The sequence below is a fragment of the Danio aesculapii genome, chromosome 9, assembly GCF_903798145.1.
Source record: "Danio aesculapii chromosome 9, fDanAes4.1, whole genome shotgun sequence".
NCBI lineage: Eukaryota > Metazoa > Chordata > Actinopteri > Cypriniformes > Danionidae > Danio > Danio aesculapii.
In genome coordinates this window covers 38,937,667-38,964,899 of record NC_079443.1, presented here as the reverse complement: position 1 = coordinate 38,964,899, position 27,233 = coordinate 38,937,667, and the positions used below count along the sequence as shown (strand labels likewise).

The window sequence follows — 27,233 nt, the reverse complement described above, 5'->3', positions numbered from 1 at the left end:
TACCAGTTAATTGTTACTATTTTGGGGCTGTGCTGTGATCCTTAAACCTCTGGGTCTCTTCGGAAAATGTTGTTTTTTAATTTTTGAAAATTACAGATTAATCGGAATTGTACAAAACTAAGTTTTTGCAATGCGTATATATAAAGTTGGAGGCTAAATTCAAGCAGGCAAAGTGGGTATAAAAAAAGTCACATTTGTATTATTTTGGTCAAAGATGACGGACCATAAGAAACGAATAAAAAAAACTACATTTATGAGAATTTGTATGTGTACAATCTAGAAATCCGCCACAAAGCTGAAAAAGTATACAACAGTGAGGGGATTTCTTTTTTTAACCAGATGGTGCTAATCTGCCTCCTTAAAATTGTATTTGAACGAGAGAGCCTCTATTCTAATTAGAAATACTGCACTAATTAAAAAACCTTTTAAATAATAATTATTGTAAAAATCCCATTGTTTTTAATGGTGAAAAGTCACATTTGTGGTCTTCGGTCACTTTTGACCGAATTGTGTACAAGTGTGATTCTGTTTTCTTAAGACATCTGTGATCATTTACTCATCCTTCATTTGATCAAAACCTGTTTGAGTTTCACACTACAGTTAAACACAAAAGAAGTTATTATATAGTCCCAGCAACTAGCATTTCAAAATATCTTTTTTTTGTTGAAAAGAGTGGTTGGTGCTGTTGCCTCACAGCTAGAAGGTTGCTGGTTCGAGTCCGGCCTGGGTCAGTTGGCATATCTGTCTGGAGTTTGCATGTTCTCCCCGTGTTCGCATGGGTTTCCTCCAGGTGCTCTGATTTCCCCCAAAGTCCAAAGACATGCAGTACAGATGAATTGAATAAACTAAATTGGCTGTAGTGTATGTGTGTGGATGAGAGAGTATGGGTGTTTTCCAGTACTGGGTTGCAGCTGGAAAGGCATCCGCCGTGTAAAACATATGCTGGATAAATTGGCGGTTCATTCCACTGTGGCGACCCCTGATGAATAAAAGGACTAAGCCGAAGGAAAATGACTGAATGAATGAAAGTGTTGAAAAGAAGAAAGAAACCCATTCAATTTTAAAACCACATGAGGACGAGTAAATGTTGAGGTAAAAGGTCATTTTTGGGTGAACTACCTACTTTAATGGAGTCTTTTAATATGTGATTGAATGCTTCTTATTCTAAAAAAGCATCCACAATGCCAGATTTGATGCAAGTTAATAGGAAAGATTTTGCCTAATTTTCAGAATCTGCTCTTTTAGATGACATTGAGAAAAAAGTGTGATATATTAGCATTAGTTGGTCAGGCTGAAATGGCGAGCATAGGAAATAAAGCCTGGCAGGCCGACAGTAACTCACGCTCCGACCGCCGTCACTTACCTGATACAAACATGCTGCGGTTCCAAGGAAAAAAGCAATTACGTAATTAAAATCTTCATCGTCGTTCTGCAGATGAAGCAGAAAAAGAGAAAAGACAGGGTTGCTGCGTTAAATATGGAACAAATTACACCAGGAAGCCATGTGCTAAAACAGAGGATGAATTAAGTGTCAGGACTCGAGGGCTCACTTATCAGCACAATATTCAAAGCCAAGCAAAAACTGTTCTGTTTATGGAAGAGGAAAAAAATCAAATTACATCTAAATGCAAACTCGGACAAATTATTCAAGTGTACTGTTACCATCCATTAGTTGAGATTTATTTTATTACAACGGCACTTATGCATTCAAGAATAATGTCGAGTCCAATGCGTTCATCAATAAAAGACACAAAGCTTAAAAACGAAGCCGCAGCATTTCTATTAATGCATGATTTACTGTAACTTACCTGCAATACACTTTCAATCGCATGGACTCCCCGCAGTAAATTAAGAGCGCCACACAGGATGCTTAGGACACAGGCGACGATACCCGACAGGGTGACGGCCTCCAACATTTGATTAGGAGCTGCAAGAATAAATCAAGCACAGAATCTGTCAAACGGTGGCAAAATAACTCTATTTTAAAAGCCTGCAGAAGGAAACCTGCTGATCAAAACTTTCTGGCATGATGCTGGGGCTGCTCTGTACTTCCTTCTTGAGAACAAAAGGAAGTATGTGTGTCGTGTTCCTTACCTATGCCTTTATATTTAGACTCCTTGTGTTGTGAGAAGCCGTTGATTGATCCAATGTCCTCCTCCGAGAGCTGATAAGGAGGCCGGAGCTTGATCTCGGTCTGCATGTCGGCCAGATTAATCTTGGTAGAGAGCGAACGTGGGCTGTTGTAACGCAGCTTGGTTTTCCGAATGAAGTTATCTGTCAAAAACCATAGAAACGGCACACTAAATCAAAGCTGGGCATCACAACGTGGGTCTGTATGTTACAAATAGCTTTAATGGATTTCATACCAAGTTAAATAGAGGGTCTGCAGTCAAAGTAGTTATTTAGATAAATCCAATGATCCCTAGCCAAATAAGGCTCATAAATGACTACATTTAAATGTTCAACAAAAGGTGCAACTCTATTAATGTTTACTCAAACTCATCATGCTCTTTTAGAGATCGACTAACGCTCAAGGTTGGTGAAACTGTTCGTGTGGAACTAATATAAGTGGAACTAATTACTGCAAATACTTTTCAGTGCCAAGTAAAAGAGTCTGTATTGGATGTGATAAAATAATTAACACCAAACTAGGGGCAAGAAAGTGTTAAGCTTTCCTGACTCTTATAGGTAGAAACTTTTCATTCTGCTAAACTCATGACTTAGCGGTTTCAATTAGTTTAATGAATAACTATCAAGGCTGTTTAGCATTAGACATGCACAAATTTATCAAATCAAACAAATAAATTCAGACAGAAGAGGCCGAAGTGCTAGTTATATTATATACTTTTAATTTTTTTATTAATTGAAGTAAATTACTAAACTCTGCATACCTGGTACCGGGTCCTTGACGTCATTTACTTCTGCATTCTTTAAATTTTAAAGGTCCGTACTGGCCCAATACCCCCATACGTGGTTCCGTTCTCTCATCAGTTGGAATAGGATAACTTTTGCATAGATTATGATAGAGACATCTTTTTTTCTATGATTACTGACATGTGCAGGAACCAACAAAATTAATTACAGCAACCTACTGTAGACCACACAGAACCTGAAAGGTACACTTTCAAATTTGAGTTAACAAAAACTTTTTGGATGGGTTTATTATAACACAGACAACATATATAGTTTTTTTAATAACTTTCATCACTGTTTTATGAAAATTCAAAGAGTTTTCTTTAAAATGATACCAAACATTTGCATTTACACCTCTACATGTGGATTTAGGAAGCTTTTGAATTTGGGTAGACAAAATCCTAGTAGAATAGATTTTCTAAACCTGACAAAAATGAAGGCCTAGTTTCACAGACAGAGCTTAGACTGAGCTCTGATTAGGCCATATTTCAATTAGGACATTTAACTTTTTTTTTTTTATAAATGTGCCTAAGAAAAATAAGACAGGTGTCCAAAACTGAGACAAAACAAACACACTGATATTTCATACTAAGATAAAAAAATTTAAACGGCTCAGACTTCCATTGTAGTCTGTGAAACCAGCAGTTTCAGAAATTCTGAAAAAAATAAAAAGTTATATACTATGTATTGTACCATATATACATAACACAACTGATATATACTGCATATATTATCTATCCAATAATTTGGAGTGAATAAGTGTTTGTTTTGAAGACATTAACACTTGTCAGCTAAGACATTTTTACAACTTAAAATAAAAATTAATTGCATGTTCTGGTGGCCTTTTTATTAATAGACTGAAATAAAAACCTGAATAAAATGAAATAAATCCTGAAAGAGTCCTATTTTACAGTATTTTACATCCAATTTTACATCTGTTTAGTTCGATTATTACCTTAATCAGATTAAATTAATCAAAAATTGCTGTTTACATGGCAGACTCTTAATCAGAGTATTGTCTTAATTGTATTAAAATCAGATTATTGGTGTTCATGTAAACACTCACTGTTATCATGAGCTACTAAGATCAAAATGTCACAATAAAACATGCAAAGCAATCAGCTTTAATATTTATATAATTGCACAGCACAGACTGTATGATTTTAAAACTGCGCTGACAATATTGTTCCCATACCTTTCTATTATTTTTTTGTTTCTCCCTAAACAAAAAAATATGATCCCCTCCTGCAAAAACAGACGCCTGTCAGAAACCTCTCTTGATCCCCTCAAGAAACTCACCAAACTCAATGAAAGAGAAAGGCCTCAAAGCACTGTTGATCCGCTTGGTGTCATACGTGACGATGAACTCTCTCTGAAGCTCATCTAAGAAGCTGAAGGCCAGGACGTTGGGATAGTTCTCTGTGCAAACCATCATGTACCCAACTCCGAGAGAGCTTGTGAAGCTGTGGAAAACAAGAGATGTCACAGTTTACATCATACTTCTACAGTCAATTTTCATTAAGTATTCAATATAGAAGACGAATTATGTTGACACACTGACAGCTCTGGGCAACAAAACATGTGAAAACATGATATCTGTCATTCCCAGACAGGACGGGCAAGGTCATGAAAGTCCATTCCAAGGACTTTCGCATCCAAATAACCATGGTGTATAAAAATCCCCCGTCACCCTCTGTTTTACACCTGCTTTGGATCTGAACAGTTTAGTAACTCGCCCTCAGGAAACAAGAAACTTTGTCAGTGTGTCTCTCCATGTTAACGTCTATTTGAGAGATGAAACGATCCACTGAGTCAGTCCAGAGAGAGAGCGGACTCGTTTCTGCCTGCATGTGAAGTGTGGAGTGATGAATAGCAGCCAGCCTATGAAATGGTCACCCCTGGGTCCGTCAGTGTAATGCATCTGAATTAGACCTTGCTGAAGGAGAACTTTTAATTTTGCATCAGAACAGTTTGCAACCAGTGCACAGCACCCCACTGTGATTTGTTTTGCTGGGATGTTTTAATTAAAGGAATGGTCATCCAAATCAGAAATGTCCGTCGTTTAGGGCTGCTCGCCCTAATATTTTAACAATTTAAATTTTTTTTATATATTTTTTTGTTTCTTCCACTAAACGTTACAGCTACCATCATTAAATTGCAATAAAATGGATAAAAGCATGCCTAGCTATCATTTTCTGTTTATTTTCAACTAAGGCTGCATGATATATAGCAAAATTAATAGTATATGCAATATACACTGCTCAAAAAAATAAAGGGAACACTACAAAAACACATCCTAGATCTGACTGAATGAAATAATCGTATTAAATACTTTGTTCTGACAACAAAAATCACACAAAAATTGGACAATGGACATCATATGGACATCATATTCATTAACCCATGGAGGTCTGGATTTGGAGTCACACTTAAAATTGAAGTGGAAAAACACACTACAGGCTAATCCAAGTTGATGTCCTTAAAACAAGTCAAAATAAGGCTCAGTAGTGTGTGTGTAGGGTCTCCACATGCCTGTATGGCATTTGAAAGTTATAGAAAAAAATACTTAAGACAACAGCCATTCAGAGTCAGAATATCTGAGGTTTTCACTCATTCATAGTGTTTTAAAGACTAAAGGTTTGAACCTCGACACAGTTTTTTTTTACTCTGAATTAGAATTAATTAGGTGTGAAAACTATCTTTTAACTGTTTATTTTAATATCATTAAATGGCTAATGGAAATAGCATTTTTCTAGAGAAATGTTATTTACAGGGTTTCTGCAGGTTACACTATGTTAAATTTAAGACTTTTAAAGACATTTTTAAGACCATTTTATACATTTTTAGACCTATACAGGGCTAAATGCTAAAGATTATATAATTGAATACATTTAATAATACAGTATTAATAATAATTTAATAGTTAAAACTATAGGTCAGGTCAGTATTCTCAGCAGTAAATACATAGAGAACTTTTAAACAAATGTTACTGTAAGGAAAGTAATTAAACCATTATGGTAAATAGAGTTAAAAATGCTATTTCTAAATAAAAAGTTAAATGTTTTATTAAGATGGATTGTTGGTCATAGTATGGGTGTTGGCCAGATTGGGTAGCTATACATAAACAAAGGAAAATTAAAACCTATTAAAAAATTAAGACCTACAACACAACATTTCAGTAGATTTAAGATTTTTTTTAGGGCCTAAAATTTAGTTTTTGAGATTTAAGACATTTTAAGACCCCGCGGACACCCTAAATTTAGGAAATATCGTTATTGCAACACTCAACAACATGGCATATCTGATATTTTTACAGTATCTTGCAGCCCTATTTTGATCTTTGACAGTAGTCAGTAACTATATGCTTTTTTGTGTGAAAAAGACAGGATTGAGGGTAAATAACTTTTCCTTTAAGTGCAAAAATCTAACATTCTGTTCTGTGCAATTTTCTGCAAATATCCCAGTATCAATTAATAATTGATCAATAACTGAGAAAAGATTTATTTTTAATTCCAATGTCTGATGCTGATACAAACATGAACACAAAATTGTACTTAATACCGATCAGGGTTTTATGCCTGCCTTATGTACAGTTCTGATGCTGATCAAATATCATCAATATAGCCTCAGATTAGAGAATGCTGATTAGATAAATTATAATGTTATCTGATGATTTACCTTAACATGGGCCCGTCTCCTGTGGGCAATTTTTGTTTATTAAATACATTTTTTTTTTTTTTTAAGTATGATAATAATTACTATTATTGTGTGTAGTCCAGGGATAATGGCACCCCAGCACACTTGGCAAGCTACCACTGCTATATACACCATCCCTCAAAAGTTTGAAATAGTTTTTTTGTATTCACCAAGTGTTGATTAAATTCATTTTAAATGACAGCACAGACATTTTGGAATTACTAAAATATGTTTGTAAAATACTAACAGTGTTACATACATTATTTATTAGAGCATTTCCAGCGTTATGGATGTGGCATTTGCAGTAAAAATTCATAACATAAATTCACAGAGAAAGTATATGTTAACATTATATTAAAACTTCTGTTTATATTTTCCAGAACGACTAACCACAGAGTTAAGGAACCAGAAAATTATCGATCTGTTAATATGTTTTGTACTTTAAATGAGGAAAATAAACATGTGTTATGGATGTGACCAAAAAAGTCTGTAAGTTACAGTATACAACATATGTTGTAGAAATTCTGTAAATTAAACTGCACAACCTAAAAGAAATGATGACAATCAAAAGGATAAGAGTTGTCTCTCTACAGAACAAAAATGATTGGTTTTATTTTATTTAAGATTTTTGCAATTTTGAGGAGAAAACATTGTTATGGACATGACACCTCTCCTTTAAGGATGTGACAGATGTGAAATTGCCACTTGTGTGACTTTGGTAAATCAAATATAACAGTTTGAAAACATTGACAGAGACATTCTTGAGCATTTCTAAAGTGCCGTAAAATACTTGCTTACACAAAACTTAGAAACGATTTCTGTATTTTGGTGAAAACGTTATTTTTTTCATGGCCAGGTTGACATTTGCATGGAATTGCATATTAATAATGTGTTTATTAAACTACATCACACTATAATATTAGTTTGAGATCTGATAACCTGTATATTTATAACCTGTATATTTATAACAATCTGTACATACAACTCAACATCCAGGTTTCTTCACTAACCGCATCTGTTTAATGTTCATCATTTTTTATTATTATTATTTTATTTTTTCAGATTATTTTGTGTTGTCACTTGTCACTTTATGTACACTGGAAGCTTCTGTAGCCAAAACAAATTCCTTGTGTGTGTGAAGCACACTTGGCAATAAAACCGATTCTGATTCTGATTCTGAAATTTAGCTGAAAGAGTCTCAAATACTCAAATAAAGGAAAAATACTCAAATAAATTGGAAGCTCATGCAGCACTGTGATTTTAGAAATACATAAGCAGTAGGCATGCATAGAGTCCATTTACTTAACGTAGGGTAAATCGCTGCCCTATTATCACATCAAAAATTCAAGAATTCCTTAAAGGGATGGTACACGGTAAAATTACAATTTCCTCAACATTTTCATACACTCAAGTGGTTCTGAATGTCTAAACACAAAACAAGATATTCTGAAGAATCTTGAAAACTCAACCATTGACATTAATACTAGGAACAAAAAAAGGAAGTTAATGGCTGCTGGATTTTTCAAAATATCTTATTTTGTGTTTGACAAAAGAAAGACACTCAAACAGGTTTGGAACAAGTGGAAGAGTAAATGATTTTCATTTTTGGGTGAACAGTCCATTTAAAGTATGTTTTTCCAGTGCAAACACCACAGTTGGTTTTCACACTGGACATCTATGGTGTAAATATGGTATCACAAAGCCTTTGCGGTAAAGTTGGTTTTATATACACGCATTCAGACTTTCGCGTTCAATAAAATAGTAAAGCAGAATCAAAATAGGCTAATACAGGTTAATTATTATGATGTACTGTTATGAGCACAACACATTATATTTGTAACTGTAGCAAAAAAGCTGATAAACACACTTATCTCTATATTGTTTACAATGTAAGTTTGAATATTCAGTCTGAAATTGCATGCATGACTTCGCGTGGGTTTCCTCCGAGCACTCCGGTTTCCCCCCACAGTCCAAAGACATGCGCTATAGGTGAATTGAAGAAGCTAAATTGGTGCTAAGAAGCTAAATATGGGTGTTTCCTAGTACTGGGCTGCAGTTGGAAGGGCATCGGCTGTGTAAAACATATGCTGAATAAGTGGGTGGTTCATTCCTCTGTGGCGACACCTGATGAATATAGGGACTAAGCTTAAGGAAAATGAAATCACTTAAAAATATGACTTCAAATCAACATTAGTACTATTTAATTGACTGTAAACAATTTTGTACTTTGATAGTCATTGGCTGCTAATTTGCTAAGAATTTATTACATTTTATTAAGAGGGTTAAATTCTGAATGTGTGAATATAAAACCAACTTTACCTCAATAACAAAGTCCTCAGTTTTACACGCACCCTCATTGCCATTACATTGAAAACTCACTTGATATTGTATAGTCCAGATCTGAGTGAGCAGCGGTCAGGAAACTGGCTGAGTTTTTTGGACAGAACCTTGAGATGTTTCTTTGTCTCCTGAATTCCTTTATCCAGTTCATAATCTGTGGAGGCTGAGAGAGGCAAACCGTCCCTCACTCTCACCACTGAGGCAAACAGGACCATAGACATCTTACAGAATGCTCAGTTGACACCTGGAAGAACAAGACATTTAGGGCATTCAATACATATAATGGCCCATTTGCTCCCTCTCTGTTTTCTGATAGCTAGAATAATCCAAATAAATCAACATAAATAATATACAGACATACTTTACGAATTCTATAAAACCATTCAGCTCTATGTACGTGGACTCATGACATCTGCTGCACACTGTGCTAAGCTAATAATATTAGCACGTTTGCTGACATATTGTCATCATATCACGTCGGCTGATTGTCTTATGCGCCACAGAATCACATATCTAATAATAATACAGGCTTTTAATATCCTAAGTTAAAGCAATTTTTTAAAACTATTCATCGCACTGATTTACAATGATGTGCAGTAGCGTTATATGGTTGTACTGCTACCATAGCAAGATACTTAGCGTGACACTAAACGACGCTTATTGCATGCATTATGACAGTCGTTCGGTGTACATACCTACCGACATGAGCCGATTTAAAACATATTAAGACATTATAATCCTTTTAAGTTATTTTGCTGATATACTATCTTGATCGTTGAGCTCTTCCTGCAGATCTCATAGCGGAAGGTTTTTGCTTACGTACGACAGAGGTTCGGCTAAACTCGTGAAAACTTCGGCGCAGTCCGGTTTCACTTCGTATCTTTTCGGAAAACATTTGGCTCTGTGGCGGTCGTTGTGAGGTAAAGGATTAATTGTGGACCACTGTAATCCACCGATTTTCCTTATGGAATAACCGAGATATTACAATCAGAAACAAATCATTATTTTTTCCAAAGGTGCTTTTAAAATAATATTGATTATATCCTTTGCTTGTTTGATGATGCAGGAAATATTCACATATGAACAATTTATAACATGCCACATTTTCCCAGTGGTTAAAGCAATATCACCTGTTTTAGTTCCACTAATTAAAAGTCACTGTGTATTTAACCCAAGGAGCTCAGTGGATATTCATTCTCCTTTGCTATTAGAAGGTGTTAGTCTTTTAGATAAGAAATGCAACAATGGATTTGTGCGTTTCAATTTAAAAGGAAAATGTCTTCTAGAGAAAAGTTTTAGTGGAGGTCTTTGGTTAAGGATATAGACTGGGATAGAACCTTGCTTTTACCTGGGAAATATTGCATGTACAACAAGGCTATATATATATATATATATATATATATATATATATATATATATATATATATATATATATATATATATATATATATATATATTTTTTTTTTTTTTTTTATTTTACATAAAATGTATCCAGTAAATTCAAATTTTTTGGACATTGATAGCTCCTTTTCTTTCTGCAAACAAGCAGAGGAGGCATTAGTACATATGTTTACATATATTTGATTCTGCCAATGCTGTGAATTGCTTTAGTCTAAAAGACATTATTTTTTTATTATAATAACCCAAAAGGTAAACCCCTGGAACCCATTATAATTTTCTTATATTATTTCTTATATATATTAAATAATCTTATATTAATCTTATATGGCAAATTTTTCATTCACAAACAGAAGTTCGCAATTAATTACCCATCCTTTGCTCATTTTAGAATAGAATTTAACTTCCTTCATCTCTCTTCAAAATCACTTCATCTTATTAAGAATAAAAAAAAAAACCCTAAGATTCCTGAAATATTATAGATATTTAAAGAAGATCCTCAATTTTAGTTGCTTTCCGTATGGTTATACTATATATTTGTATATTTATATTATAACAGGCGTCATGGTGGCGCAGTGGGTAGCACAATCACCTAACAGCAAGAAGGTTGCTGGTTTGAGCCTCGGCTGGGTCAGTTGGCATTTCTGTGTGTTCACGTGGGTTTCCACCAGGTGCTCTGGTTTCCCCCACATTCCAAAGACATGTGCTACAGTTGAATTGGATAAGCTAAATTGTGCATAGTGTATGTGTGTGAATAAGTGTGTATGGATGTTTCCCAGTGATGGGTTGCCGCTGTGTAAAACATATGCTGGATAAATTGGTGGTTTATTCCGCTGTGGCGACTTTTTTCCATTTATTTCTAATGGTATGTTATTTGTATGTGATTATAGTGTTTATGACAATGTAAATTATTGACCTTTTTTAAGATTAGTCTGTGATCCCTTGGACTTCCGATATTCTTGTATTGTCAGTTCATGCAATAAAAATTATTTTAAAAAGGGTCACTGAAAGTGGACGCAAACAAACAGGTCACTGTGTGAACTATTTATTGATCTTGGGAAATTTAATATGACAACAATTTCTATGTAAAATAGTTTTTAGAAATGTGCACACAAATGGCTTACAAATTTCAACATAAAACTATTTTCAAGCAATTTCAAAACCTGTAAAAATAAATACTTTAGCTAGCAGTACTTTTAAGCTAGCAGTATTTTAGCCTTATTAAATAAAAAATAATATTTGATAAAGAATATTCGAAACTATTTTTATAAGCTAATTATATTGTTCCCATAGAAAACTAACTGTTTAATGTCACCAAATTTGTGTTAAAAAGTACTAAAGGTGTTAAAGGAAGGTGTTATGCATGCACAGACATGACTGATTTTTGTAATTTGCCTATGATTTTTCAACATTTAAACCAAACTTTAATCCCCAATTAGGAAATAAACAGTTATAGTTAATGTAATAATCATTCATACATTTTCTTTTCGACTTAGTCCATATTAATCTGGGATCGCCACAGCGGAATGAACCACCAGTTTATACAGCATACTGTATGTTTTATGCTGCGGATGCCCTTCCAGCTGCAACCCATTACTGGAAAACACCCATACACTCCCATTCACACACATACACTGGGGACAATTTAGCTGATTTAATTCACCTATAGCACATGTCTTTGGACTGTGGGGGAAACAAGAGCAACTGGAGAAACCCACGTGAACACGGGGAGAACATGCAAACTCCACACAGAAATGCCAACTCGAAGGCTGGAACCGGCGACCTTCTTGCTGTGAGGCAACACCACAACCCACTGCGCCACTGTGCTGCCCTAAGGAAATAATAAATAAACCTATTTCTTTCAGTGTCAAACAAATATTCATTCTTAGAGTAAATCACATATTAACTGTTAATTTGGATAGCATGTCAAAACAGAGAGCAGAAACAATAATTTAATGCAATTCAGTGATTTATCATATAATTCTTCACATCCACTTTACATCATCCACCTTTCAATGTGTCAGCATCTGCTTTGAGTCTAAAATTAATATCCCAGTTTGTTTAAGCACATAAACCATGAAATTAGACTTGCATTCGTGTATAGCTCTGCCATGATCTTAGATGTAAATCGTTTAAATTGATCCATCGCTCACTCTTCTAAATTCCACATCTTTACAAAGATAAAACCGTGAGCTTTTCAGTCTAAAGTGACCTCCTGGAAACATCCACTTCACAGCATGCTGCGTGAGCTATTGAGCTATGCACTGAAAACTGATGTTCTCTACACGGACAGCTTGATGAATAGCTGGTAGTCTAAAGCTATGTGTTTAGTGCAGGAGTGTCAGGGTGACACATGAAGATGTTGTCACTCATACTGACAGTGGTGGAGTGGGCCGACTATAGCATCGGCTGTACACTGAAAACACTTCAGTAACATATAAAGGAGTAAAAGATCAACCTCGGAGGGCTGTGTAAAGCGGATATAGACATCATTCTAGGAAACACTGCCTCCCGTCACATGCTCATTTGTCCATAAAGCACCCCTGTGATCCGGTAGGTCTCTGTAATATTAATTTTATGGATGATTTAAAAAAAAAAACAGCAGAATTATTATTAATTCAAGGGATGCTAAACTCACACCTTCTGGGAGTCTTTTTTCCCCATATCTAACCCAATTACAGCTCAAAAGTGTCGTTTTCTTCTTCCACTACTCCTGCTTCTAAGAAAACATGTTTTTTTTTTTACTTTTACTGCCATATCTATGAAACAAGGGGAGAATGAGTTTGTATGGATTTCTTGGCAAGTGGTGCACATCATTTTGATTATTGCTTTCAGAGCGAGGGTGGAGGGAAATCTTTATTCCTCCAGTAAAGATAATAGGGGTGTATTTATGCCATTGACTTCTGTTACTGAGAGATTTGTCCTGGTGACGGCTGTTATCGAATATTTCCACAGGCTATTCGTTTTGTCTGCACAAGCCGAAAAGACTTACTGATAATTCCGGTAGGTGAAACAATGCTTTGGAACAGGACTGGAGGGACAATTTACAGAGAAGTCGAATATTGACTAAATAATGCATCAGGCTTTAGATTCACAGTATCAAAAATTGAATTATGAGTAGGAAATGAATGTACGTGTAGTATCGATTCATTGCACTGGAGGAGAGATGGAGAGTGATGGAGATTTCTGGAGGATTTCTCTCTGTAGTTTACATTTTTAGACCAGTAGGTGGTACACCGGTAGACATTCATTTATTTTAAACTGATTTGCTGAAACAGAACTTACATTTTAAGTAATACAGTAATACAGATTACAGTAATAATCCAATCAGAGTGATACTAGTTTACTATAAATGGATAATTTTCTTCCTACTGCTCTATCTTCATTTGGAAGAATCCCCCCTTCCACCCCATCTCCTCGTTTTCCTCCCTTTTCTAAAGGAGGAGCTCTCGAGACCTACCTGATCTCGGATCTCCTGATATGCTTATTGACTGGGTGGGAGCCCTGGGCTCAAATATCTCCAAGCTCAGGGTTCTCTCCCAGGACAGCATGCCAAACCTGCTTTAAACGCCAAGCATATCTAAGTGGGAACTCTTGAAATGCACTACATAAATACACACATTACATTTTAATGCATTCAAATAATCTGATCGATAACTCAGTCAGGACAAAAGGGACATAAGAGGAGGTTTAAACTAGGGATGCTCAGAACGATGCTACGGCACCTACTGCATGTATTTAGGCCTTTTTACTTATAAGAACTCTTCTGTGTATTTGACAATATTGCAAGTTCACTAAAATCTGGCTGGAAATATAAGATAAATAAAAAAAAACTTTTTTTTTTACATGAATATTTAATAATGTAACTTCTTGTAATTTACTCATTGCAATAAACAGTAGTTTGTAGAACTATTTCCTTTAAGTATGTGATAGATTTATAGGTTTGCATTTGAACTTCTTATGCATCAAATATGCTCTCCAAACTTTTTCTTGATTGAGACATGTCGAATTCTTCTTTCATCAATGTTTCCAACTTGCATTTTATTTTAAATAATTTTTTTAATCTGTTCTATCTATTATGTTCTGTAAAGCTGTTTCTAACCATGACATGTTTACACCTAAATGGTTAAAGGAGACATGCTTAAGGGATTATATGCAGCAGCCTTCATTTATTCTCTTAGATAAGGGGAGATGTCCACTTAAGTATCATACTTAGAGGGAAAATGTGCATTTGCTTGAAGCATTAAAGCATCAGAATCGGTACTCGGTATTGGCTGAGTATCGGCCGATCACCATGACAAGGTATCGGTACTCAGTATCGGCTGCAAAAATCCTGATCAGAGCTTCCCTAGTTTAAACGCTTTCTAATCTGAATAAGAGGAGATGTAAAAACTTAAATGGATTGTAAATTGAAACTAAAAATTGTGCAATGATGCAAAATGATGCAAGGAACCGGCTTTAAATACAAAACTTTATATGGATACAATTGGGATGTGTTTTAGTCTCCAGTACTACACATCGAAACACTGGGAATAATAATACAATTAATAATAACAATTCCTTACATTAACACTTTTTGAGAAACTCTATATTTGTGCAATGTGAGCATGCCAGAAGATCATATCCGTCTTGAAGGTTGTTATACTATATATAAAAAGGGACATCAACCCTTATTAACCATTCATTTTACACTACCTTCAGATTCAATCGGAATGATCTAATTGCGACTAAATCTTAAGGAGCCCATGCAAACATAGCCATTCAGGAGTAAAATGAATGACTTTCTTTAGAATGAGCATGGAATCATTCGCTCAACTGACTATTTTTAAACACATTGATTTATTCAGAAAGAAAATATGTGCCCTTTGTTGGGCAAGTAGAATGAAAATAGATAACAGAATAACTTTTACAAAGTACACTTTCGTAGATGCAATACAGTAATATTACACTATTCCAGCAGTTCAATAGTTTGAATGGGGATCATTTTGGCAACATTTCACTGAAAGTGAAACTTACAGAATTGCTGTAATATGTCTAAAACCTAAATGATGAACAGCATACTTTGTGGTCTTCTGGACTTAACAGACGGATGCATGCAGTGGCCATTAAATCTGCACGAGCGCAAGTGCCCATGACATCCATCCAAATACCCACATTTGTGGTCTTGGACACTTGAGAGCTGCACACAGCAGGGAATAAGTGCATAAGACTGTCCTAAGCCTTTAAAACTCTAGAACACAATGCTCCTAATGCACACCAAGTCACTTTAAAACAGAATCCGAAGCTAAGTGTATGCCATTAAACATCATGTACAGGAACTCATTTGCCTGAAAAACAGAAGTTCAGGAAAACATTCCACTATTTGTTCAGTTTACTAGATATATATCTTGGTAGTAAAAATAAAGGTTGGCCATTTTATAAGTACAAATTAAGATTATGTATTTTATACATCATTTGCATCTGCTTTTATAACCTAATTAGAGGCACCACAAAAATTAAAGTTTCAACTGTTTTCAAATGCAAAGTATGCAGAATCAATATAAAGCTCTACGAACACTTGCATTTTTAGACTGGTACAGTATGTCCGGATAATAAAAAGTGTGCACAAGTGCAGTCAAGTATTTAGGCTGGTGCAAAATGTGAAATTTAATCTTGGTTGTTAACAGATTATTGTGAACACATACTGTGCAAACGCATAATGTCACCCTTTAAACAATTAGCTTACTCAGAGACAATAATGTGGTTGTTTTCTTTTGAAGAAATGCTTGCACAGTGAAACTTCAAAAGGCTCCCAAAATGTATTTGTTGTTGTGTAAACAATGAACAAACTGCATTAAAAAAATCTTAGTAAAGAATTGTATTGTGTAAACTAGCCCTGTCACAATATCAATATCAATATATTGACTTATCATGCAATACTTTGAGATGACCTCAATCATTTTTGCTGATGCAATATATATTTACCAATTCACAAATAACTTTAAAGTCAAGGTTTGTAATTGGACATTTACATAATAGGACATTTACTTACTGTGACAGGCCAAGTGTAAACACCTTACATTCCTCGGCTTGAAACAAGCAGTTGTTAATGATAAGTGTGAGTGATGATGCACAAATATTGCATCCAAGACTGTTGCGAAAATGTGTTATCTGAGGTGGCCTCTGTAACACATTGGATTTTTTTAAAGCTATTAAAATAAATTAAATAATTATTTTACTTTATTTTAAGTTACATTGCAATGCATTGTGTTTTTTTAAGTAGATTTTGAAATGGCTTTTTTATTTCTGGTAACAAAAAAAGCATGTCAATAGCAACTATTTTGTGCCGTAATCCTTATGAAGTTGCTATGTGCTTATATTTGACAGATGCAAAATTATTGGCCTGCATTCAATCTCATTGGCAACAGTTTCCTGGCGAATAAGAGTGGTGTTTGACAGCCCATGTCTGCATTATGACAGCTCACCTTATTCTGGATACTTAAGGTCAGTGAGATTGGACACACTTTATTAACTCCTGGCATCACCCAAGTTCAGAGCTGAAAGTAAAATGTGCTATTTAGTGCACAGCATCATTTGTATAGATCTTCTTTTTCTTTACTTTCATTCAAGCTGGCACTTTCTTGTCCTCTTTTTACCCCTGGTTTGACGTTAGGGGTGCATCCAGGCAAAAGCAATCGACTGCACCCTCAGAAGCTTCCTCCATGTAATTTTGATGGAACCATCCTTCTCTCCAAACCATTAAACAGTCACATATTGCACTTGACAACACATGCATTTCACTAGCAGGTGTTTCTCTGCGGGCAGCAGTTTAAATGTCCAAAAGTGACTCATCCCTTGAGTTTCCAATCTGGCAAACGGCTTATGCCTCTTACAAGGGTTCCTGTGTGCTGTAATGGCAAAGGCCGTAGCTCGTTTCGGATAAGGACAGAATTTGTCCTGGAAGAATTTCCTAAATGAAAAAAAAAAAAAAACCCTGAAATAAAAGTTTGATAAGCAGTTACCCAGAAACAGCACACACACAGAGAGAAGTGCTTGTTTTCTCAGTTTCATCAGACAGTTTATCTGTTGTAGGCACCATGACACCATAGGTGCTAAATGACAACAGGGGAAGTCTAACATTTAACTACTTATGAAAAGTAGTGACATCTACAATCAGTGTTGGGTAAGTTACTTAAAAAATTAATTGATTACAAATTACTTATTACTACTGGAAAATTGTAATCTGATTACATTACTTATTACTGTTAAAAGTAATCAGATTACTAATTACTTTACTTTGAAGTTACTTTTAAAACATGTAAAATCTACCTACGGTATAAAAATACAAAATATACTGAAGCTCTTTCAGTAATTTAATATTTACTCCAAAACATTACAATGGGGTGATCACAGCAGCTTGACATATTCAATAGACTTAAAGAGTTCGCCCAAAACTTAAAATACTCTCATCATTCACTTGTTCCAAACCTGTTTGTCTTTGTTTTGTTTTTTTTAACTGGATACCTGTGTGATCTGTGTTTGTCAGAGGTAATTAGTCTACCTAAATGTACATATTCTAAAGTATGAAGCTGATCTGTGAGTTGTTGTCACGCGATGCCTGGGAAATGCTAGTGCGCGCAATATGCGCTCCCAATATATGCGTCCGCACTCAAAAGACGCGATATGCAAACAGCCCTATAAACAGCTACACTTGTCTTCACATTCAGAAGATACCTTCACTCCCGATCCTGCACAATTGTTTTTTAATTTAGCCTGTTGGGCAGCCGTGTTTATGAGTATTGTAGTAGAATATTTTTCTATTCAAGTGCTTGAACAAGCTGCTGGTCGAGTTAAAAGCAGTCGAACGTTCTTTAGAGACATACTAGACTGCATTTCACAGCAATATTTTAGTTTTTACGCTCAATAAAATCAAAGTAATGTCTCTATTTCTATTTGAAGAAGCAACCACTCTCGACAGCTCTCGCATTCTCCAGCTATTTAAAAGAACATGCTTATTAACTGACGTTGCAGTGGAAAACATGACTTAAAAGAAGCATTTTTTTTCTTACAAAAACTATACTTGTAACGCAAGTCACGCAACTACCTTGACTTTAGTAACTGTAATCAGATTACACAAATTTAAAATGTTATTCGTTACATTACTGCATTCCTCAAAAATGTAATAAGAATACAGTAAAAAAATAAATCTCCGTTCATTACGCTTATTAGCATATTTCAATTGTCACCCCACTTTCAGGGAATTTAAGAAAATCTACAGTTTATATTTATGTATTTATTAAAATTTATTTGCTTAAATTAGCTTTTTGATAGGACTTATATTTCAGTTGAATAGGTTTATTTGAACCATATCAGTATTATTTAATGCTTTGAGTATTTGAGTTCATTTTTTTGTTGCTTGTCTGTGCAAAATAAACAACCTTTTTTTTGAAAAAGCAAAAATGACTCTTCTGATGCATCATATCAAAAACCTTGTTTTGGGACCGTTAATTAATGGGAGCGTACTAATATTTTCTGGCAATTATTTGATGCTCTGTGATTGCTTACTTTTAGTCTGCTTTGACACAATCTACATTACAAAAAATGCTCTAGAATTAAAGATGAATAGTAGTCAATCCAAATCTTAATTATATAATAAGTTCTTAATCAAACAATATTATGATATCCTTTCATTTTAGGTCTACTGTATAACATAATTTGTACACAATCTTCACAAAAGTAGCATGTTTATTATTACCCAATAATATTAATATTCACATAATATGACTTGAATAAGTTTGACAAAGTTCTTGGAAATGAATGCCTTTTATTTCGCATTGTGTTCATCAATGCAGCAAAACTGTACATATGGCTGGGCACAAGAAAATAAAGGCGACAGTGACTTCTTGGCATTGCGTAGCTCCAACATTCCACAGACCTTTGGGATAAGACAAAGCAGACTTTTCTACAAGAAACTAACTCAAAGGAGCCCAGCAAAGGCTCCTGACCATCCAAATATTGATATAAGTGTCAATGCTCAAACGAACCATGTCTGGACAGCAGTGGCACGTAGCAAGCGTTCATTCATTCATTGTATCAGCCGTTTTGGACCATTACCAAACATATTCTGACAAGCTATCTGTACCCCTTCCCCTCATTAGGCTCCTTTTGCGCTCGGCTACAGACTCGGCATGTAATCACACTTTACCCTTACAGCCTGTATTCTGAACTTGAAGCCATTATCTTGCATAAAATTGACATCTATGCATCAGCGTTCCTTGGCTCATATTTTATTCAATACTTCTTGCCGCAAATTTGGCAAGGAAATGTAAACTGAATTCCTGTTCAATGATTTTTATTATTAATTTTTTTATTTTAAACGTGTTCCGTCTCCTAAAGACACATGTAAACAATTCATAATTCGGCGATGTGAATAAAGAACACCCAACAGGATTGCAAATTACAACGAGCGCTAGGGCTCTTCAATTGTGTTTCGTTATCCCTGAGAACCTTATTCATAATGAAACGAACCAACCTTCTGAATTATACAACAAAAGTTCAGCTACAAGACCATTAAATATGTATACTGCCTAGAGCAGGGAGTTTTACACACATACACACAATAGTGCAGTCGCCACAGATATATTGGTTAGGGTTGTGGTATCTCTTCAAGTGCCAACATCTGGCAGAGAGCTAGTAAAACAGATCCTCCTGTGCTACACTGTTTAAACCAGCTAGACGCGTTAAATGAGCATCACTCAACATGCCTAGAGCAAACTAGCTCCCATTATTATCTACGGTTTCCATCATCATCTCCTACTGTATCATTCCCATGCTTAGAAGAGGAAATGTCTGTGTGTATTCGCGAATCAGACTACATAACCAAGACTAGACAATTAAACCAGACTAGACTTTTTAAAATAAGCAATTACAACAGAACGTGATGGGCCCAGAATTACAATAGTCATGAATTAAACTTTCAGAATTAATTTGGAAACATTATTTTGATCTTTGATTTTTTTTTTTTTGGCATTTCCTTTTTTTCTTTTCATTTTATTTTGTCACAACCGACAATAAAACATGAGGAAAAATACTTGCTTGAATACATGTCCTTATATTTGCTCTTGCATTTTGGCCCTAGTATTGTATTGAAAATATTAAAATATTTGAACGACAGTTATTCAAACATTTAAGGCCACAAAGTTCAGCTACAACAAATTTCTCCGCCTTTTTTGTCTCCCAAAACCATGATGTCATACGGCATTTTCTCCCTTTTTTCTGTTTTCTTTTCTTTTTTTTTTTAACAAAAATATTTGCAGATACGATTGTACACATTATTCCTCCCCACTGGAATGATAGTGATGGCGATGTATCCTGGCGATAACTGGTTTTCCCCATTAAACACCAGCCTTCCATCACACGTACGGGACCCTGGCGAGTGAGGGTCCAGTGTTGCATAGATTTCACGTGTGGATTTCAGTAACTGAAGTCACAGTATTTGGAAAAACAATTTCACTAAATATAAAGAAAATCAAATAAAAAAACTAAACAAAAAGCTAAACTGAAGTGGTCTGATGGTTTTACATTGGTATTACAAACATAAGGGCACAGCTGTATAAAAAATAGCCTTTTTAGCTGAGGTTTCAAGTCTGTGGCATCAGTGCTGGGATTTCCCTGCCCAAGTCACAGTGCAATGATAGGCTCCTCCCACCGTCAGGAACCACGCCCACCCTATTAGAGCTCCTCTTTCCGCTTGCCCACTTTTTCTTGGTCTCGGCCCCTGAGATTCCTCATGAAACCAGTAAAGCCAGCTTCCTGTAGATATAGCAGAGTTCACAATGAGAAAAAACAACACTAATTTAAAAATATTTTCATCCCATAAAAAAAGGGATGCATGAAATGTATGACAAACATTTTAGTGTCAAATCAAGAGGCAGTTGTAAACAAAATATGTTAAAGCTTTTTTGAGACATAATTTTTTTGGTCTCAAGGTGTTTTTGAGTTGATGTAGGAAATCAATACATCTCAAAAATTCACAAGGATAAATTTAGTAAAGTAACCACATCTGTAAATCATTCCATTAATGGTAACACTAGAAACACATGTGAGATTATTACAGGCAAAGGATAATGCGACAGGATATGACCATGTTTGCTTAGTAAAGTAATTTTGATCTAGGATAATATAAAAATAACTAGATATTAAAAACAAATATATTAAATAATAATTAAAAAAACGTAATCAAACTTGAATTATAACCAAAAATATCTCAATCATGATCCAATTATTAGAATTTCAAACTATGTGAATGTATTAAAGGGGTGGTCCACTTCGATATATTTTAAACTGTAGTTGATGTGTAATGTAGCTGTGTGAACATAAACATCTCTGAAGGTGATGTGCTCAAAATTTAATGCAAAGGGGGACATTGGATTTTACAGAGTTAGCTAGCAAAGCCTACAGCGAATTAAGTTTGGGGACTACAAAAAAATACATGTGGGTTAGTGATATTACAAACGCTTCAAGTCACATGCATACACCCTGTGCAGTGAAGGGGCACGGCCAGAGGCACTGTAATATTATAGCAGAGAAAGCTAAAATACCATCCAAACTCTACTTTTCCACAGAGCTTGTTCTGTTTCTGTATTTGGGCTTCCAAAGGACACGACACAAAGAGATAAGAGCTTACAATTTAATTTTAATTATGTTCCAGAGAATTATAAAAAATATATAGCTCTAGCATTTGACAAAGGACAGCTTTAAGAATCTCTTTCAGTTCAGTGCTGGATTCGGCTAAAAACTCCTCAAAGAAGGAGCAGCTCCCACAATGATAGCATTCCCAACCTGTAAGTATTTTTGTTAGTAAAAATTTATCAATTACATGCACAGTTTCTAGAGTTAGCGGTATGTTGTAGCGAGGACGTAAACAAGGATGTAAACAATGGGAAATGCTGTTTGGCACTATTAACAATTTAGCGACAAATTCATATTTATCTGTCAAGCCGCTGTAAACACGCACAATCTTTCCTTGGTCTCTCTATGTTGCCGCTTTCCCTGCGTTAGTGTTGCATAATATATCGATACTAATAAAATATTGCGATACCCTGGCTCTCAAAACAATACAATATTGCATTTTAGTATCGGTACTTTTGACTGACAGCTGTAGTTGCAAGTGCTCAACAATAGGGGCAGTGTGGGGGCCGCACGCTTCTTCTACGGCGGGTGAACGGAGTGTGTGTTTTGCTGTTGTAACTCAACTTAGGGTTGTTCTCTCACACACACACTGACAAAAGAATGCAGTGAACCACTAAGTGAAAATTGGAATTACTGAACGCGGGCCTGACGGTGGAGGATCGTGCTGCGGAGGCGAAAGCAAAACTCAGCCTCGAGAATGACGATCTGCTCTGCTGCTCGATTGAGTGAACACTGACACGACACAACTGAACCGAATCACTGAAATGACTCACACGTATGAATTGGTCAAACAGTGTTTAAGTTATGTGCTTAATCACTTTCTTTTCCACAATACATTTGTGATAAATAGATGCATGTGGTGTTTTGTGTTAACCGGCTGAAAACGAAACATTCTCCAAAGTTCAGTCGAGCCAAAAGATATGGTGACTTCACCATAAATCTTTACAATAAGATTTTAAATTTTGTTTTTGTGCAGATCTATTTAGATCTAGATACGCTGAGATAAATTCTCATATCAGTATGGTCACACTTAACTTGGACATTCGCACCACATGACAAAAATGTAGAGGTCTGTAAACATCTAAAGCTGTGTGCTGCTGTAATAATATCTTGTCAGAGGAACAACATAAATGTTTATCTTTTTAGCAAATACCCATAGTAAATTACATTATGGACAGCTAAAAATGCATGTCACAGCATTCACCCTCTATATTACAATATACATATTTAATTATATATGAAAAAAACAGCATCGTGTCATGAACAGTGAGGATTTAAAAAAAATCTATTTTATTATTTATTTTATTTATGTTAGAACAGCTCGGCTGGGTGGCTGACAAAGTTAGTTTTTTATTTCTAAATTTGTTTTACTTTTTAAAAATAGTTATACTCTGTTTCAGCAGACAGCAAACACTGAGTGTTTTTATTAAATAAAATTCTGAAAGAAAAAATAATATGGTACAGTATCGATTTACAGTAGTATTGGTATCGTGATATTTAATTTAGGTATCGTATCGAAGTCAAAAGTTTGGTATTGTGCAACACTACCCAGTGTTCTACATCTCAAATAACAAACTCGCAAAAGATATGTGAATGTTTTATATTTCTTACACACAGGCCCGGATTGGCTAATTGGGACGACCGGGAGAATTTCCGGTGGGCCGGTCTGTTTTTTGGCCGCGAGGGCCGGTGTCCCTAGCTGTTTGCAATCTCATTTTTCATTTATTTATTCATTTGACCATAGCCTCTCTCTTTTTATTTATTATTTTGCGGCAGCTCTGCTCTTTTTATTTATTTTCTCGCAGCCCCATGAACAAAATGCAGCCTGCAGGTTAATGATGACGTAACTATCATTCGACTCCAAACAGCGGCACCTTAGTGAATATAAGACTTTGAATAATTAATAATAATGAATATTACACCTGCTCAATGAAAATCAAATGATTCACTGCATTAATAAATCTGACATAACTTGATCAAAAATCTAAAAAGAGGATGAAAAGATTGAGCCATCTATAGAAAGTATTATTTTTTTATTCCAGACAAACCAGCATAACAGCGCCATTGTGGTGCAGTGGTCAGCATGTTGCGTTACGACGCTGCCGACCCGTGTTCGAACCTCACCTAAGTAATTATTATTATTTTTCCTTTTTATTGTTAAGACATTTAATACTGTTAGGGTTGTTGAACATTTGAAGTTTCTAAAGCAGCTGTTTTCTTGATAAAGACGTGATAGTGTCATTAGAAACTGAGTTGGAAATGACCTTATTTTGATATAGTCAGTCGTGAACTGAGGTGGGCCGGTCTAAGACTTGAAACTCCAGGGCTGAAAAGGAGTCCCACTCCGGCCCTGCTTACACATGCTTAGTCCAAATATATGTGATTTTTTATAAATCAAGCATGAGCACACATTGTTTTGCATCTTATAAACACAACCAAGCCTTAAAAATAAACTCTGGACCACCCCTTTAAGTCAGTTATTTAAATGATTAAAGTAACCATAAGCATATGTGAGATTACTTTGGGCCAATTATCATTACTTTATGATAATGCACCAAAATACTACTAAAAAGAAAATAAATTAAGATAAAATAAAAAATCTAAATCTAAAATTCATAACACATTTTTTTTCAAACCCACTGATCATTGTGCTTAAATTGAAAGTAAAATATTCCTTCTCTAAAATACAGCTTAGTTTTAGATACTTTATGACATGCAATGACATCATTTCATAAATGCCCTAATATAGCCACCTGATTAAATTTAAATCACTCACATTAAAAAGCAAAAAACACTTACCCCTCTTTCCCCATTGTATTTTTCGCTGAACTTCCCATAGTTGTAGTAGTTGAATGTTGGATATCCTTCAACTCCCTCCTGTTTACACAACTCATGGTTCTGTCCCTTTGTGCAGTCCACTGCAGCATATGCAATCTGAAAGGAATTAAAACAGGATTATTTTGACATGAAACAGTTCTATCATAGGCTGAGCACCCTTAATTCCTCTTAGTGTGTTGTATCAGATGCTATTACTTTAGTAATTTGATCTATACAGAGCTGTGGTAGCATCCATCAAGATTTTTAAAAGCATTTTTTAAGTTAAAAAAAGACATGAGCTGTGCAGGATGTACCTGTATTGTGTAGTGAAATATGCTGTCAGATCATGGTTTTGTTGTTTACGCTCCTGAGCCCCTTAGAGACCCTCTATGCCAAACCGAAGAGAGGATTTATTTTCCCTAGAGAAAGCTATAAATTTGAAATACAACTACACTGATACATATTGCATAGTGTGTGGACTGAATTAAACAAATGCTTTGAGTTTCTAATTTACAGAGATGTAAAACACTGCTCAATAATCTATAAGGCTGCATGACTGCACATTTGAATCTTCTTGATTACCATTGGCTTTTACATAAACATTCTTTTGATATGGCAAAAACAATTAAGAAAGGATGGCAGCAACATATAAAAGCCGAAGCTGGCAGTCAAAAGCCCCTAAAATCATACTTCTTTGCCCTTTTGAGTAGATATTTTAACGTGTGAAAACGTAGCTGTGAAATCTAACAGCACAGCTGCTTTGGCACTGACTGAACTGTTTCGCTCACTGCACCCCTACGTCCTGAATTTAGCCTACCGTTTTTCTCTAAGGTAATGAAAAATGAGCAAAACGTTCCTGTCAAGAAATGCCATTCAAAGCAGCGTTGAAAAAAATAATAGCAAATACCCCAACATTTAAACAGCAGCACAGATTTATGCCCAGGATATCGGAGGATGGCATAAACAATTGAACCATAAATGTATCTTGGCAAAGAGCATATTTCAATGATTTCTTTCTCTGTTTAAAATAAAGGAGCTGTCAAACTGTTTTAGCTTTGCCAACTAGTATTTATATCATCACTAGAAAAAGTGAAAACAACCCAGAAAGCTTTATTTGGACAACTTAGTATTTATCTTCATGGCAACAGTGTTTGATGCAATAAAGCACATTAATTCAGTCATCTCCAGATGATTTATTGCAAATTGTGGTTCCTAGGGCTGGGACACACCAAGCTGACGGTCGGCTCTTGGGCTTTGTTGGACTGTAAGTCAGCGATTGTCCAGGAAGTTGGTCTGGTGTGTTCTACATGTCACCTCTCATTGGGTTAAGTCTGAGCTCGGCATCGACTATTGGCTTAAGAGATCTCTATGACTTGTTAAACAGCAATGAGTCAGAGCGCTGGTGATGTAAGAGGCCGGCTGTAATTTTGCTACATTTCACAAATATTTACAAATGCAATGGATTATTAGATTACAAGACATATTAGCAGGAGCGAATCCGTCTTTGGTGAGTGCCAATGCAACCCCCGCCGGACCTACACCACCCAACCTGCTCCGAGCTGTGATCTAACCTCTTTGCATGGGAGTCAGTTCCTCTCACAAGGAGGCTAAAGACCTTGGCCTCTTGCGTCTGTTGCTAGAGCACCTTTTAGGGATCAGAGGAGTGAGGGTTACCTGCACAGCACTTCACAAACTGGCCTCTGTTACACCAATTACTGCGACAATGGTACTAAACGCTGTTTTTTTAATATACTTTGCACACAAAGTTTCTGTCTCCTGTTGTGAACAAAAAAACAAAAACAAATACTGCCCTATGCAGGTGTGGAAAAGATGAGTCCTCCCACTCAGGCTCAGATTGTGCTTTGGTCTGTTTTGTGTGTTCACAGGCAGCTTTTAGATCCAGATGGAATTAGACATGAGCTATTGTGAGGTATTAGAATTTGGTACTAATTGGTACTGAAATGTAAAAAATTTAAATTTCCCACTAACATTTGAGCACTGTTGAGCACGTTCTTAAACACCGCTGATTTGCCATTGTGTTCACATGCTCAACAGAAATTACTGTTATTGGCCATGAAGGTAATCAGTTCACCGAACATATACTGTGCCACATATCTGTGTACTGAACCGACACTGTGAAGATCGGTCGATTTATCAGCGGATCGCTCATATGTCAGCTCATAAACAGACCAGCTGATCCTCGCAGCTTTAAAATGCTCAGTAGTTACACTCAGTAAACAGTGGTGAATTCTGTAAACTTCACAGCCAATCACGGTCATTTCTGAACACAATGGCAAACCAGCGGTGTTTAAGAACGCACTCAACAGCGCTCAAATGTTAGCAGGAAATGGACATTTAAAAAAATTTCAGTACCGATTGGTACCGAAATTGAGTATTGT

At 35.5% G+C, this 27,233-nt stretch overlaps 2 protein-coding genes across 3 annotated transcripts in view; both read right to left on the bottom strand.

The window, feature by feature from the left end:
• sec22a (SEC22 homolog A, vesicle trafficking protein) overlaps positions 1 to 9,762 on the bottom strand; it is an 11,659-nt gene extending 1,897 nt beyond the window's left edge. Inside the window, exons 1-6 of one of the 2 annotated variants that reach the window (XM_056465996.1) lie at positions 9,645 to 9,762; positions 8,989 to 9,193; positions 4,213 to 4,376; positions 2,095 to 2,274; positions 1,809 to 1,927; positions 1,364 to 1,429 (exon numbers count right to left, since the gene is read on the bottom strand). In XM_056465996.1, the coding sequence (XP_056321971.1) occupies positions 1,364 to 1,429; positions 1,809 to 1,927; positions 2,095 to 2,274; positions 4,213 to 4,376; positions 8,989 to 9,170 (711 nt within the window). In that variant the 5' untranslated portion in view covers positions 9,171 to 9,193; positions 9,645 to 9,762. The remainder of the gene's footprint in view (positions 1 to 1,363; positions 1,430 to 1,808; positions 1,928 to 2,094; positions 2,275 to 4,212; positions 4,377 to 8,988; positions 9,194 to 9,644) is intronic. The other variant, XM_056465997.1, reaches the window with a different exon arrangement.
• Positions 9,763 to 19,130: 9,368 nt separating this feature from the next.
• pdia5 (protein disulfide isomerase family A, member 5) overlaps positions 19,131 to 27,233 on the bottom strand; it is an 88,916-nt gene continuing 80,813 nt past the window's right edge. Inside the window, exons 16-17 of the mRNA XM_056465658.1 lie at positions 24,817 to 24,951; positions 19,131 to 21,138 (exon numbers count right to left, since the gene is read on the bottom strand). Coding sequence (XP_056321633.1) covers positions 21,058 to 21,138; positions 24,817 to 24,951 — 216 coding nt within the window. The 3' untranslated portion in view covers positions 19,131 to 21,057. The remainder of the gene's footprint in view (positions 21,139 to 24,816; positions 24,952 to 27,233) is intronic.